The following is a 16,909-nucleotide window of genomic DNA, read 5'->3' as shown; positions in this document are numbered from 1 at the left end:
TTACGAGTGGATGATCAGATCTTAATGAATTTTGATATTTAGAAGGACATCGTGACTCAGAGCTCTTATTTTAAATCCTGACCGGCATTAAGCCTCTTATTTTCCTTTTTAAATCAATCTATTGATTCATAGAATTTTGTTAGCGCTCATACCATATGATCTCTTGGCTCTTAGCTCTTCTCGCCTCGTCACAAGTGCCATATGAGCTCTTAGCTGTTGTTGAGTATTGCAATTCACGGAGTTTCGTAAAAGCCGTTAAGACGAAGTGAAGCCTCATGGTTTACCGCAACGTTAAATTAGAAGCCCAACTAAGCTGTACTGTTTCTTTGCGGTTTTCCGCCGTAATTCATTAGATTTTTTGTTTCATCAATGGCTATCGCTCTAGGATATTATGAGCTTAAACACCTGTCAGATTGCGTTTATGTCATGGTTCCGTCACTTCTGCTCGTTATAATAGAAGCTTTATCCTGATCATTTTATGTAGAACACATTTCATTTTTGATTAGTATTCAATGTTGGTTATTCATTGTCGTTCCCATTTTTTTCTCTCTTACTTGATGAAAAATCAACTTAGATTTTCAGTTAGATCTTATGGGGGACTTTTCGAAATATGATTTAATTTCTAACCTTTGTTAAACATTGTTTTTAGCCTTGTTTTAATCTGAAAACAACCTGAAATTACTGCAATAAGCAGGAGCAGTGACATTCTTGTCACTGCTGCTCTTGGCTCCAGTCACTTAACGACGATTTGATGACAATATCTGCAGAGGCGTCGCTAGCTAAAATGTTCGGGGGGGGGGGGGCTAATGGATTTGGCCGACCAGCTGGTCATTTTTACCGACCAATTTTGGTGATACTGCTTTTTAAATTACTTCATTTTTGTTTTTTCAAACGGTTCGTGGTAACGAACTGTACTAAGGAGCGACACGGCTCAATAGTAACCGAAACTCTAAAAAATAGAATTTTGATACCAGTAATTACATAAAATGAATTGCAATGTGATGCTGATTTTAAATATATAAGTTTCATCAAGATTAGTCTTACCCATCAAAAGTTACGAGCCTGAGAAAATTTGCCTCATTTTAGAAAATAGGGGGGAAACGCCCCTAAAAGTCATACAATCTTAACGAAAATCACACCTTCGGATTCAGCGTATCAGAGAACCTTATTACAGAAGTTTCAAGCTCCTATCTACAAAACTGTGGAATTTCGCATTTTTTGCCAGAAGACAGATCACAGTTGCGTGTTTATTTGTTTTCTTTTGTTTTTTGTTGTTTTTAATTCCCCAGGGGTGATCGTATTGACTCAGTGGTCCTAGAATGTCGCTAGAGGGCTCATTCTAACGGAAATTAAAAACTCTAGTGCCCTTTTTAAGTGACCAAAAAAATTGGAGGGCACCTAGGCCCCCTCCCCCGCTCATTTTTCCCCAAAGCCACCGGATCAAAATTCTGAAATAGCCATTTTATTCACAATAGTCGAAAAACCTAATAACTATGTCTTTGGGGACGACTTGCTCCCCCACAGTCCCTGTGGGAGGGGCTGCAAGTCACTAACTTTGACCTATGTCAAACAGTTCGTGGTAACGAACTGTAGTAAGGAGCGACCCGGCTCAATAGTAACCAAAACTCTAAAAAATGCATCAAAAGAATCGCATTTTAATGCTGATTTTGAATATATAAGTTTCATCAAGATTAGTCTTACCCATCAAACGTTACGAGCCTGAGAAAATTTGCGTTATTTTAGAAAATAGGGGGAAACGCCCCCTAGAAGTCATAGAATCTTGACGAAAATCACACCATCAGATTCAGCGTATCAGAGAACCCTACTGTAGAAGTTTTAAGCTCCTATCTACAAAAATGTGGAATTTTGTATTTTTTGCCAGAAGGCAGATCACGGATGCGTGTTTATTTGTTTTTTTGTTTTCTTGTTTTTTTTTGTTTTTTTGTTGTTTTTTTTCCCAGGGGTGATCGTATCTACCCAGTTGTCCTAGAATGTTGCAAGAGGGCTCATTCTAACGGAAATGAAAAGTTCTAGTGCCTTTTTTAAGTAACCAAAAAAATTGGAGGGCACCTAGGCCCCCTCCCACGCTAATTATTTTCCCAAAGTCAACGGATCAAAATTCTGAGATAGCCATTTTATTCAGCGTAGTCGAAGAACCTTATAACTATGTCTTTGGGGACGACTTACTCCCCCACAGTCCCCGTGGGAGGGGCAACAAGTTACAAACTTTGACCAGTGCTTACATATAGCAATGGTTATTGGGAAGTGTACAGGCGTTTTCAGGAGGATTTTTTTGGTTGGGGGAGGGGTTGAGAAGAGGGGGATATGCTGGGGGAACTTTCCATCGATAATTTGTCATGGGGGAAGAAAATCTCCATGAAGGGAGCGCAGGATTTACTAGCATTATTTAAAAAAAAACAATGAAAAAATAAATATGAAAAAGTTCTTCAGCTGGAAGTAAGGAGCAGCATTAAAACTTAAAACAAATAGAAATTATTACCCCTTTAAGGGGCTCACCTCCTCCTAATACCTCGCTCTTTACGCTAAAGTATTTTTAATAATTTCAACTATTTATTCTACGGCTTTTGTGATTCTGGGGTCATTCTTAATGAATTGGGACAAAATTTAAGCTTTAGTGTAAAGAGCGAGGATCTGACAAGGGGGCGAGCCCCCTCATATATGTAATAAAAATATGAGAATACAAAAGTTCTTTACGTAAGCTAATTTATAAGTTACGTAAATCTTTTACTAATAAAAATATTCGTAAAAAATTAAAAATTCTAGTTGCCTTTTTAATTAACCAAAAAATCGGAGGGCAACTAGGCTTCCTCCCCCGCTCTTTTTTTCTCAAAATTATGAGAAAGCCATTTAGCCAAAAAAAAAAAAAAAAAAAATGCAAATTTTGTTCTAATTATTCCTCTGCGGAGAGCCAAAATCAAAACATGAGCGTTTGATTCAAAAGCGTTCAGAAATTAAATAAAAAAAAACAAGTTTTTTTAACTGAAAGTAAGGAGCGACATTAAAACTTAAAACGACCAGAAATTACTTCGTATATGAAAGAGGCTGCTTCTTCATCAACGCCCCGCTCTTTACGCTAAAGTTTTTTACTGTTGTAAAAAGAAGAATTGAGAGAAAGAGTCAAACTTTAGCGTAAAGAGCGGGGCGTTGATGAAGAAGCAGCCTCTTTCATATACGAAGTAATTTCTGGTCGTTTTAAGTTTTAATGTCGCTCCTTACTTTCAGTTAAAAAACTTGTTTTTTTTTATTTAATTTACATATAGTAATGGTTATTCGGAAGTGTACAGACGTTTTCAGGGGAAGTTTTGGTTTGGGGGGGGAGAAGTTGAGAGGGAGGGTTACGTTGGAGGATCTTTCCACGGAGGAATTTATCACGAGGGAAGAGAATTTCAATGAAGGGTGTGCAGGATTTTCTAGCATTATTTAAAAAAATTGAAAAACTAAATATGAAAAGTTTTTTTTCTACTGAAAGCAAGGAGCAGCATTAAAACTTAAAACGAACAGAAATTATTACGCACATGAGGGGTTTACCTCCTCGTAATACCTCGCTCTTTACACTAAAGTATTTTTAGTAATTTCAACTATTTATTCCACGGCCTTTGTGATTCAGGGGTCATTCTTAAGGAATTGGGACAAAATTTAAGCTTTAGTGTAAAGAGCAAAATATTGACTAGGGGGTGAACCCCCTTATGTACGCAATAAAAACATACGAATATAGAAGTTCGTTACGTAAGTTAATTCGTAAATTACGTATATATTTTGCTAATGAAAACGTTCGTAAAAAAATAAAAGTTCTAGTTGCCTTTTTAAATAATCAAATAATTGGGGGGCAACTAGGCCTCCTCCCCCGCTCCTTTTTTTCTCAAAATCTTCCTATTAAAACTATGAGGAAGCCATTTAGCCAAAAAAATTAATATGCAAATTTTGTTTAAATTATTTATGTTCGGAGAGCCAAGATCAAAACATGCATTAATTCAAAAACGTCCAGAAATTAAATAAAAAAACAAATTTTTTTAACTAAAAGTAAGGAGCGACATTAAAACTTAAAACGAACAGAAATTACTCCATATATGAAAGGGGCCTTTTCTCCTCAACGCCCCGCTCTTTATGCTAAGGTTTTTTACTGTTTTAAAAACTAGAGCTAAGAGAAAGAGTCAAACTTTAGCGTAAAGAGCGAGGCGTTGAGGAGGAAAAGCCCCTTTCATATACGGAGTAATTTCTGTTCGTTTTAAGTTTTAATGTCGCTTCTTACTTTCAGTTAAAAAAACTTGTTTTTTTATTTAATTACCAACAGAGATTGGTGTACTTTCATTGATTTTATGTCATATATTTCAATCAGCCCATTTGCCTAATAATAAACGAAGATTTGAGCCAGTAAAATAGCGTTACTTCATGGCACTATTTTAGTGATTCAAATTTTGTTACCGACTTGCTAAAAGCATTGGGGGGCGTCCCTCTCTTAAGTGACACCCCTGACTGTTTGCACAGCTTTGATAGGGTAGATTTCAAAACCAACTTACTTTAATGGTTTTCACCATCTTTCCAGAGAATTGGCCCTTATCTTATGAAGTAATTTTATATCTTTAGAATTTTATTTATTAAGTTAGGGGTTCTATTTTTCAAAGTCTCCCCCTTTATCCCGACCTCTGAATGTTGTCGATTTTTCTTTGAAATTCGTTGCGAAAGCTACAACTGCAAACTACAGTGCATATTGAAGTCCTCAAGACGAAAGACATATGACATTTCCATAGTCATACAGGAAAGTGTTAATATGGTTTTTAGGCTTCTGTATGTTCCACCATTTAGACGGAAAAAAATCGGCAGTTATAAAACAATGTGTAGCTCATTAGCTTCTTTTTGATACTCAGTGCACATAATTAAGTTGAGTTAGGGACAGCATACCGAAGTTTTCTTTGTCCCTATTATGCCACGACTCCCTTACTTCCTGTAAAGTAGACATACCTATCTAAATGCGACCAGTGGATAAAGATCCGTTAGGGGACATATCTTAACTATGTAGCTCATGTTTTAAAGTCCTAGATACGCCCTTCTGCTCAAGGATATCGGTATGAAAGGTTCTAACCGCTGTTGTAATGTGCCACAGTGCGTGCCACGCATCGCTCAAAGAGAGGAGAATGTGGAAAAAGTTTGCTAACGTATGGCTTATTAGAACAAGATTATATGCTATAAGATCTGCGCAGGACGGCGGAGTGGGCGATCCCTCGACTACATATATATATATATATATATATATATATATATATATATATATATATATATATATAAATTATATATAATAGGTAATTGTGTTGAAATCTTTTCTTGAATCCTTCCTCACAGCTTTACGGGTATGAACATCCCTTGTTCGAAACGATGTTGCAAATGTAGAATTTGTGCTTAAGCATGGACCATGACTTTAAATTTCCAGTTGTTGCTGTTATGAATTATTTGGAACACGTATTAATGCGTTTTTAGATAGCATGAAATGTCACTTTCGTCCATGATATCACCACTGTTTCTCCGGATATGCTCACAGATAAACATCCGTTTCTATCCCTAACTGTTTAATATGCAGATGTTGATAGAATGCGGTTCGGATAAGTAAGATTTTTATTTCTGATTTATCCCAATGAGTATGATTAATCACTAAAAATCCTTAAAATGAGTGTATTCACTTGATGAAAGGCCCCTTAGCAGTTATGTTTTACTAATACAAAAATTTAGCAAACGCAACTTATGAAATCAATCGAATCTAAATCAGTTCGGGAATCTCGAACGAGCCTTTTACTGGGCTAGATCGAGCCAAAGGTCAATGAAACTGAACTTGGCTAATAATATTAAAAAAAAAAAAACAACAAAGAAATGAATATAAAGATGACAATCGGGTCTATGACCAGTAACTGAAAATGAAGAGAACAAAAAATCCAACAAATATTTCGCCCGTAGACAGAAATGCGTCTTTAGCGTAGAAAAAAAACTAAAAAAAACATAACTGAATATATATATATATATATATATATATATATATATATATATATATATATATATATATATATATATATATATATATATATATATATATATATATAAAACTAAAATAGACTAACATAAAATATATAATATACAATTTCCCACATTTACAATATGTGAGTAATTGTGTATGCAATGTGTGTGGGCTGAGAACATTTGACGAGATCGGATGTGCCTTCTTCCTAAAATTTTGGTTGACTGAAATTTTTAAAATATGATACAAAATTGTAGTACACTCTGTTTTAAAATTTAGATAAACCCCAAAATCAGGTGACTAAAAATACTGCTATTGCTACTCCTAATAACTCACCGCAGCACCAAATCACCAGGGGCAGACAGAGCTACGCACACTCCTCCTCCATTCCAATATATAAGCCTCCCTCTTTACACCCTCCCGGGAAGTTTCCATTTTCTTTAAATATTTCCTTACGACATCTTCCCGCTCCAAACGACCTGCTTTTCATTTAGCCCTAAATGGTCGAAAAGGACAGTCTTCGGTAATTTGGCATCCTTCATCTGCAAAACGTTCCCTAGACGTTCCCTAGACATTTCAACCTTTCTCTCGTTATAGCACTAGAAAGTGGGAAGGAACCTTACTTGTTGTACAGCTGACTTTTTGACATGCGGTCGGGATTACTTTTGACATATATTACTTTTTGACGTACGGTCGGGAACTCAAAACAATTTTTTGTTTTGTAAATACTATAAATAATTTTTTTTTGTAATTACTACATTCACTCTTATCACCTTTGTAATACAGGAGTTTAATTAGGTCTTCCTAAAATCGCTAGACACTTACCCTTTTTCAAAAACCATATTCGTAATCTTAAGCAACTTATTTCTAACCTCATAACCACTATATTTAAGAAACTCATTTATCACACTATGAGCCCCTGGGGTCTTATTAGTCTTTAACCCTTTTAGTATTAAATAATAAAAAAAAGTTTTTTTTAACTGAAAGTAAGGAGCGACATTAAAACTTAAAACGAACAGAAATTACTCCGCATATGAAATGGGTTGCCCCTTCGCAATCCCTCGCTCTTTACGCTAAAGTTTTAAATTGTTTTAAAAAGTAGAATTGTAGCAAAGAGTCAAACTTTAGCGTAAAGAGCGGGGGATTGCGGAGGGGACAACCCATTTCATATGCGGAGTAATTTCTGTTCGTTTTAAGTTTTAATGTCGCTCCTTACTTTCAGTTCAAAAAACTACTTTTTATATATTTAATTTCTGAACGTTTTTGAATTAATACGTGTTTGATTTTGGCTCTCCGCACATAAATTATTAAAATGAAATTTGCATATCAATTCTTTTTTTGGCTAAATGGCTTTCTCTTAGTTTTGATTAGACGATTTTGGGAAAGAAGGGGTTGGGAAGGAGGCGTAGTTGCCCTCCAATTTTTCGGTTACTTAAAACGGCAACTAGAACTTTTAATTTTTAACGAACGTTTTTATTAGTAAAGAATATACGTAACGTAAGAATTAACTTATGTAACAAACTTTTATATTCTTATATTTTTATTATGTATATGAGGGATTTGTCCCCTCGTTAATACCTCGCTCTTTGCACTAAATCTTAAGTTTTGTCCCAATTCTACAGAGAATGACCCCTGAATCAGAAAGGCCGTAGAATAAATAGTTGAAATTACTAAAAATACTTCAGCATAAAGAGCGAGGTATTTATCTCCTCCTAAATACCCGTCTCTTTATGCTAAAATATTTTTAGAACCCTTCATATGCTTAATAATCGCTTGTTTTTTTAATCTTTAATGGTACTCCTTACTTTCAATTGAAAAAAAAACTTTTTCATGTTTATTTTTTCATTGTTTTGTTTTTATAGTAATGATAGAAAATCCTGCGCCATTTCATTGAATTTCTCTTCCCCTATGACATATTCCTCCAAGGAAAGATCCTCCCACATAGCCCCCTCCCCTCATCCCCATCCCCCAAACCTAAAAAATCCCCCTGAAAACGTCTGTACACTTCCCAATAACCATTACTGTATGTAAACACTGTTCAAAGTTTGTAACTTGCAGCCCCTCCCCCAGGGACTGTAGGGGCGTAAGTCATCCCCAAAGACATAGTTATTATGGTTTTCGACTATGCGGAACAAAATGCCTATCTCAAAATTTTGATTCGTTGACTTTGGGGAAAAGCGAGCTTGGGAGGGGGCCTAGGTGCCCTCCAATTTTTTTGGTCGCTTAAAAAGGGCACTAGAACTTTTCATTTCCGTTAGAATGAGCCCTCTTGCGACATTCTAGGACCACTTGGTCGATACGATGACCCCTGGGGAAAAAAAACAAACAAATAAACACGCACCCGTGATCTGTCTTCTGGCAAAAAATATGAAATTCCACATTTTTGTAGATAGGAGCTTATCTACAGTGGAATATGACTTATTATTAAGTAGCTCTTATTACTGTCAATGATTCATAACATTGGTGTAGGCTTCCCTCTGACTCTCCTCTTAATATTCGAACTCGATCTGGCAACCCTTCTAAATAATTTATAAGACCACACTAGTTATGCATGTCAAAATACAACTGCCATTTTTGGTAACGGCCTGCGTGAACTCCCATGTTCTTGTAGTTGTTTCTATATTGGGAGGACCCACCAACAACTAGGAGAGAGGCTATTGAAAATCCAAATCATCATTAGACAAAGCCATAAAGCCACCCAAAGGCCTGAAACTTTTGATTCGGCCTTAGCTCAGCACGTTTATGATAACCCTCACCATTTCGTTTTATTTGATGTTGCTTCCATTATTCTTATATTATACAAATTTGTATTTATATATTATCCATTATTGATATTGCTTCTATTATTTCCAAATTTTTCTATAGTCATTATTTTTCGTTTTTCGTATGTTTTGCATTTTTGTGTATATTTCATTGTTTTTACTCCACATTTTAATACTTTTATAGTGTTTTTGTGGGTAAGAAGAAATAAATTATTATTTGTTGTCCCTTTTAAAGGTCTTAAGAAAGTTTTGAGGGATGCAGGTGAAATAAGAAGCATATTCAACAAAAAGCCGCTCTTTGTAGAGATTAATGAAAAAAAAACTTTCACAAAACAAGTTTTTCCAAAAAAGTTAAGAGCTCCATTTAGCCAAAAGGAGCAGAAATAAATCCAAATAATCTCCCAAGCGTAAAAATACCACAAATCACAATAAATAAATAAATGAAACTCAAAACGAACAGAAATTACAATAAATAGCCGAGTCAAACGCAAAAACGAGCAAAAATTAACATGAGTATAGATGATAAACCCCATACTGTAGCGTAGACCAGTAATATTTCCGGAAATCAGGAGGAAATATCAGTTTCACATTTTTGATGTGTTTTTAAACTTTTTTCGTATCAACCTCCCCCTTCCCCGCCCATAAAACCCCCTAAACAAAAGTCCTGGATACGGCCCCGGGGATTATACTACGATCTCTACCTCCCCCTTCCCCTCGCCTCTCCCTTAGAACCAATTCTGTATTTATCTGTATTTATCTAATTCTGTATTTATCTGAATACCCTTTGAGGTATCTCTCTCGCTCCCTAACTAACCTGATTCTTTTGTAGTTAGGGAGACGCCTCAAAGGGTGCATGTAGTGCCAAAACATCCCAAATCTCATTGATCCTTCAGATAAATACAGAATTAGTTCTAAGGAACAGACGAGGGGAAGTTGGAGATATAAATTTATATAATCCCCTGGTGGTATCCTGGACTTTCGTTTTGGGGGGCTATTTCTTTGATGGAGTGGGGGCACCAAAAACTTTAAAAAACAGATCAAAAATGTTAAATTGGTGTTTAATCCCTCTTGATTTCTGGGAATATATATGGTCTACGCTGTTGTTATGAAAGTAAGGAGTAACATTAAACCTGTTCGGTATAGGAAAAGGACTGTTCCTTCCTCATCATCACCTCCACCTCATGATCGCAGAAACTCCAGAGGGTGCTCATTATGTCAGAAATTGAGAGTTAGTTCTTGATTTAGTAGTCGAAAAGGACCAGTGAGCCGTGGAAGGGGGTATTTTCGGCAGGGGGATATTTTCCGGGGGCTAAACTCCGGCTCCCAATATTCAGACTAGATAGATCTGGAGGGTCTCTCAGTAAAAGCTGAAAACTATGGCCTTAAAAATACTTTTCAGAGCTTCGACCTAGCCCAACGTTTTTTTCAGGGGGAGGTAGTAACTCACTCGCCCGCATGAAAATTGGTGCGCAGCTGTGTATTACTGTATGTAAATAAGTAAATTCTCAATTTACCAACCCTTTGTCCGTATATTTCTCAATTTACCAACCCTTTGTTCGTATATCCCCAGAAATTGAGATGTTGATGCTTTTCTTAAGTTTTAAGCTGTTTGGTTATTTCAGAAATGAAATAACCGATTAGGATGTTGGGAAATCGGAATCTTGCTGCTTTTTTTAAAGTTTTAAGCTATTTGGTTATTTCGTCGCTCAATAGTGTAGTGGGCCTATTAGGGCCAAAGTTTTTGTTTATGTGGTGCAGAATGGTGACAGATAGTGGTGCTTTGTTAAGATACGATATCTTTTGTGACGCTGGAACTCAAGCTGTCTATACGAAGTCCTATTCCAATATCCTAGGTATTCATTCGGTTGCCTTTGAAAGACACCAAAAAGCATGCATCTGTGTAATCCCACGGAAACTGTTGGAATGTTAGGAACAACAAGTATTTTTATTATTTTTTTTTTTTTCATTGAGTGTTTAGGCGCGAGCTAATTTCCTCCTCAAACAAGTTTGCAAAGGAAATATTCCTGTTCGTTGACTTTCGTTTTGTTGATCGTCTTAGTCATCATTCCATATTTATGTTGGTAAGATTCGTATTAGTTGAGATTAAATTAAAAAAAACAAGTTTTTTCAACTTAAAATAAGGAGCAATATTGAAACTTAAAACGAACAGAAATTATTCTGTATATGAAAGGGGCTGTCCCCGCCTCAACGCCTCGCTCTTTACGCTAAAGTTTGACTCATTGTCACAACTCTGCTTTTTAGAACAATAAAAACTTTAGCGTAAAGAGCGAGGCGTTGAGGACGGTACAACCCCTTTTATATACGGAATAATTTATGTTCGTTCTAAGTTTTCGTTCGTTCTGTTCGTTGTAAGGGTGATTAAGTCGTCCTCAAAGACATAGTTATTACATATTTTGACTATGTTAAACACAAAATGGCTATCTCAGAATTTTGGTCCGGCGACTTAGGGGAAAAATGAGCTTGGGGGGGGCCTAGTTGCCCTCCAATTTTTTTGGTCGCTTAAAAAGGGCACTAGAACTTTTGTTTTCCGTTTAAATGAGCCCTCTTGTGAAATTCTTGGACGACTGGGTCGCTACGACCGCCCCTGGAAAAAATAAAATAAACACGCACCCATGATATTTCTTCTGGCAAAAAAATACATAATTCCACATTTGTGCAGATAGGAGCTTGAAACCTCTACAGTAGAGTTCTCTGATACGCTGAATCTGATGGTGTCATTTTCATTAAATTCTATGACTTTCAAGGGGTGGCTCCCCCTTTTTCCGAAAATAAGGCAAATTTTCTCAGGCTCGTAACTTTTGATGGGTAGGATTAAATTTTATGAAACTTATATATTTAAAACCAGCATAAAATCATGTTCTGTTGATGTATCTATAGATATCGAAATTCCGTTTTTTAGAATTTCGGTTACTATTGAGCCGGGTCTTTCCTTACTTACTGTTCGTTATCGCGAACTGTTTGATTTCTTACGAGAAAGCAGTCAGACCCAGTTTCCTTTGCTGAAGAAAACTAATGTGGATAAATTATATAGGCTTTAAAACGCGCAATAGTCATAGGTGGTCACAGATCTGGCCCTTAGAAGAGGGAATCGGCGTATCTTTGAAGGGTGAGGGTCTAGATTGGAAAAGCGGTTTATTTTAGTCAACTAATAATCAGATTTTCTAAAGGCGAGGGGTTAGGACAAAGTTTTTCTATTCTTGGAGTTAGGACAATGGGTACCGAAACAGATCTTGTGCGGACACCCTTACTTGCAGTTGTGATTAGAGTACTGCTATCATTACAGTGAAATTAAGAAGAGTGGTGTTGCTGGGACTGGAAATGTAATGTTTAGGGTCTGAAGTAAGAAGGGAATGGTCACGCGAGGGTGCTTGAAAAAAGCTTCCTCCATTAGTGTGCATGTGTTTGCGCAGCTAATTCACATAGTAGTCAAATGTTACACTCAAATAAGATTTATGGCACGGGTAGTTTTAAGCGTCTTCCAAATACGGCTGAACCATTTATATGCCAACCAAATTTATTGTTCTATCTAAAATCCGTAATCAAGGCACTCGAGTAAGAATTTATGTATATTATGTCGCACTAAAACTGTAAAAAAAACTAGTCCACAGTATTTATCAATGTTGCTCGGTTGTTATTTTGTTACTGAGGATAATAGTTTGTGAAGTAGCAGATGGTATCTTAAGGAAGAAAGTTAGAAATACAACTAGGAATATTATTGTATTAATATAAGGGGTTTTTTATATTATTAATAAAAGGGATGCAAGGAAAGTAGAGCAAGCATCAGAATATGAAAAAGAAAGTATGAAGTGGAGGCCTTGGGTAAAATTGCCCAAGATATAGAAGATACAGTCAGTCGGCATAATAGCAAAATATCGTGTTGGGATGATAAAAAATTAAAAGGGAATAGTCAATCTGGAATTGTCCCAGTTAAAGATTGGAAGGGGTCTTCAATTAGTGATAAGGACAGTGTTAAGAGAGATAGACAGAACATTTTGAGAATGTTTTAAACCGCGGTAAAGTTACAGGAAATTATGCAAAAAGAATGAAGAAGTTCATGACTATTTGGAAGTGAAGGGAGGTTTATTTTGCGAGGAAGAATAGAGACAGTACTAAAAGGACTAAAAAATAATTAGGGCTCAGTTGGATATTGTAGCTAAAGAGTTTTTGAAATATGGGAATTGTTAAGTTGTAGATAAATTACTGAAGACTATGAATAGACTATGATTTCTGAAAGAAGTACCTAGCGGTTTTTAGAAAACTTTAACTAAACCATTTTATTTTGAAGATGATAAGAGTGTGTTAATTGTAAAGGTATTAGCTTGGTTTTTGTAGGAAGTAAATTAGCATAAAAGATAGTTCTTTTTATGTATCTATTGTTGTCAAAATTTTTTTTTAGAATTTCGGTAACTATTGGGCCGATTCGCTCCTTACTTACATTAGCTCGTTTTGTTTGAAAATATATGGCTCCAAATACTTTAAGAAGGTGTAGTTTCCTTTGAAGGTGTAGGTGTGTTTGGAAATCAACAAAATTGTTAATGTTGGAATTTTTACGGACAAAAATCCTTGTCAAATGTAAAAATGTAACCAATTAGTTTTGCTCATTTATTTTCACGGTTTGACGTGGCAACACCGGTAAAAATGTGACACTCCCCTGAAAACTAATTTTTAGCAAACAAAAAGAAAAATCTCAAAAAATTGTGCTTTCTAGATATAAATACACTTAAGATGGTTCCAGGGAAAATAATATATCTTTATTTTGATGTCCTAGACTGTTTAAGAGGCTGAAAAAAAGAGACTCCAGTCTGCCGTGGGTGAATGTAGATCTCTTGACAACTTTTAAGCCAGATTATGGAGATGAGTTAAATTATAATTCAACTACTGAGTTTTAGAATTGGATGTTTTAATGCCACCGCGGTTTTCCCCCACCGTATGTTTTCCGCCACCCAGGAAACCTTACATCATCAAGAGGATTAGTTGGGTCAGAATAGACAAGTTAGGTTAGCTTAGTCTATGTCTATGTCTATGTTTTTGTCTATTTTGACCTACCTGAATTAAAAGGTTGCGGAAAACATATCGTGGCGGAAAACCGCGGTGGCGTTAAAACACTGCTACCGAGTTTCGCTTTGCCAGATGACAGAAAATGCCTTTGTGTGGCTGAATATTTCGTAGCAGTGTTTTAACGCCACCGCGCTTTTCCGCTACCTTTTAATTCAGGTAGGTTAGAACAGACATAGACATAAGAACAGCCATAGACACAGATATAGACAAAAACATAGATATAGACATAGACTAACATAACCTAACCTGTCTATTGATGATGCAAGATTTCCTGGGTGGCGGAAAACATACAGTGGCAGAAAACCGCGGTGGCGTTAAAACACCCACTCCGAATATTTGGTTTGCTTCGGCTGCAGAATTTGTTTAGGAACAATATACAGACGAGGAACTCGGTCTGGAGAAATAGCATCCTGTGTAGCATTAATAAAAATCTACTGTTGGTGCTCCGAATAAGATATATAAGATAATGATATATAATATAATAATGATAATGATAATGATATAATAATGATAGATAATGATATATTATATATAAGATATATAAGATAATGGTTAAACAAGGTTTTGTTTTATTAGCAGAAGTGATGAACTTACATATTACGTAAATAAAACTTAAGCTGGTAAGAAATTATGAAATAATCATGGCACTAAAAAAAAACAAAAACAAAAAAAAAAAAAAAAAAAACAAAACAGCATAATAAGAGACGAGAGATTGACAATTATATGCGTCTATCTATAGAGATTTATTTCAATTGGACTAATGTGAATTATTGGATTAATGGTATACATATATTTTAGAAATTCGGAGCCAGTTTACAGAGCAGTTGAAATGTTTGGACTCTCGTGTTGAGACACAAGTTGCTATCACCTTAGAGATCCAAGAATATTATCGACGGCGAGCGGAAGTCGAAGTTGAGTATGGGAGACAGCTGGACAAACTTGCGAGATCTCTTCTAATGAGACATCGGGAACAAAAACAAAAGTGAGTGTCCCTTTTTTCAATGTTAGGTTCTATTTTTAGAGTTTCTAAAGGAAATTACGTTTCCTTTAGAAACTCTAGACTTTTTTAGAAACTCTTAGAGACTTTTTTTTTAGAGTTTCTAAAGGAATTTAAATACTCGCCATGGACCGAAGTGGGTGGAGGAGGCAGACGTCACTCTCTACACCGAGCAGTGCCCGGCAGGAGACTTAAGTCAAGTCAAGTAAAGGAAATTAGGAAACAGTTTTTGGATCAGTTTAACTTGTAACCAAGATCTTTCTTCGTAAAGTGCCCATATATATCCGAGTTTGGGCCCCCACGAGGTTGCAAGACAATTATGTTTTCCCACCTAATTAATAATAGTGACTCAAGGCTCAAGACTGTGTTGATGATTTAAATTTGAGGGGGCTGGGCCTACCCGCATTGACGTTCTTTTTAGTCATTAAATGGCTGGGAAGATATTTTTGTTGAAAACTTTTTTTTAAAAGATTCAAACCTATGACCCTGTGTGGGTATGACCATAGACCCGTTACATATTTTCACTACAGTGCTAGGGAAAGTAGAATAATTTGTAAGGTCTTTTCTGATGAGACACCAAAAACAAATAAATGAAATGTAGAGTGTTTTTAAACGGTAGGTATTTAAAGGGTGCAGCTAAAATTGAGATGCCACAGTAGTGTATATTAATATAACCTTCAAATAGCGTCTTGAAATTGAGGTGTTCGAATCAATTTGGCTCACTTTTGACGTTGTCAATTAACGTGTATTATCCTCTTGATAGATTAAATATGGCTTAGATTGATTAATGTGTGTCTTAGAAATTAGGTTTAAACGCCCAAGAATGCCAACGGTAAATTTCCCATCATTATCATCACCTGGGGATTCTGGAAATGTAAAAAAGATGTGACGCCGGTGAATTTTTTTAGAATTCTTTCTAGTAATTATCCTATTTTATTTTTCATGTTTCTGATTTTTATAATTTTCCCATGGAACAAAAATATTTTGGTATCATTTGGTGTTAGTTGAGATTCACCTATATCCATCTATCTAGTTACATTTTTGAAACTTGCTTTACATTTTTCTCTTTTAATATAAAAATATGTTGTAAATTGGCTGAAAATCGGAGAAGAAAGGAAAATTTCCCCATTTTCTAAGCAAGTTTAGATCATTGTCAAAGGGAGACTCATAAGTAGCCTAATATTATAATTTTTACTAGGCGACTGCACAGATCTAAAACTACTGATTGGAAAGAAGTCTCTCGTCTTTTTGGTGAAAGCCGCACCTGCTGTCCTCTTACAAAATCCCATGTTTCAGGGGATCATATAAACCTTATTTCATCTAAAAATCATAAATATGCTATCTTACTTCTTTTATTGCTGATTTTTATTCAGTTTATAAGGGGATTGTTAAGGAAAAAATGTCTAAAGGGGAGGGAGTAAAATTTGGAGAGCCTCCCCGCTACTCAGAGTAGCTTTCTTTTTTCTAGTCAACCGTAAACGGTACTTGTTGCCGAAATATGTCTATCCGAATAAGATAACTAAGGTAACGAACATCTACCATATGCTCATTATGTTTGAAACCCAATTAAGTTGGTTGAAACCTAATATAAATTCATTCAGGACACAAATTAAATTAGAAAAAAAGGAAATTTGTTGTTATTTTTCAAATGAAATTAAAGAGTGACCTTAGGTGGAAATTGAACGAATCAGTACTGCGTACAAGGGGATTTACGGACATCTCCTCCCCACCTTTACTGGCTTTACCACTAAGCTTTCCCTTATGTTTTATTGAATGGATGATCGATTTATGTTACATACCAGACGAAAAGAACGTTTTGCGGACTTTTTAACGGTTCTGGAAAAATCCCATTCTTCGTTTTGTCGAATCACAACATGAGTTAATAGTTTCCAAAGCACTGTGTATCCTTTCAGTTTAGTGATATTGGGCACTGACGTCTTATAAGAATTATGTTATTTAGATTAATAATTGATTAGATTAATTAATTAAAATGTTAATTAATTACTTAGTTAAGATTGATTAATCAATTGATTAAGAAGATTAATTAAT

General features: G+C 35.6%; 1 protein-coding gene across 5 annotated transcripts in view; it reads left to right on the top strand.

The window, feature by feature from the left end:
* Window positions 1-16,909, top strand: part of LOC136035033 (SLIT-ROBO Rho GTPase-activating protein 1-like) — a 239,328-nt gene that overhangs the window by 89,031 nt on the left and 133,388 nt on the right. For all 5 annotated transcript variants that reach the window (XM_065716632.1, XM_065716633.1, XM_065716631.1 and 2 more), the window contains one exon: window positions 14,662-14,845. In XM_065716632.1, the coding sequence (XP_065572704.1) occupies window positions 14,662-14,845 (184 nt within the window). The remainder of the gene's footprint in view (window positions 1-14,661; window positions 14,846-16,909) is intronic.

The sequence above is a fragment of the Artemia franciscana genome, chromosome 13, assembly GCF_032884065.1.
Source record: "Artemia franciscana chromosome 13, ASM3288406v1, whole genome shotgun sequence".
Classification (NCBI taxonomy): domain Eukaryota; kingdom Metazoa; phylum Arthropoda; class Branchiopoda; order Anostraca; family Artemiidae; genus Artemia; species Artemia franciscana.
This window is presented reverse-complemented; position numbering and strand designations above follow the sequence as displayed.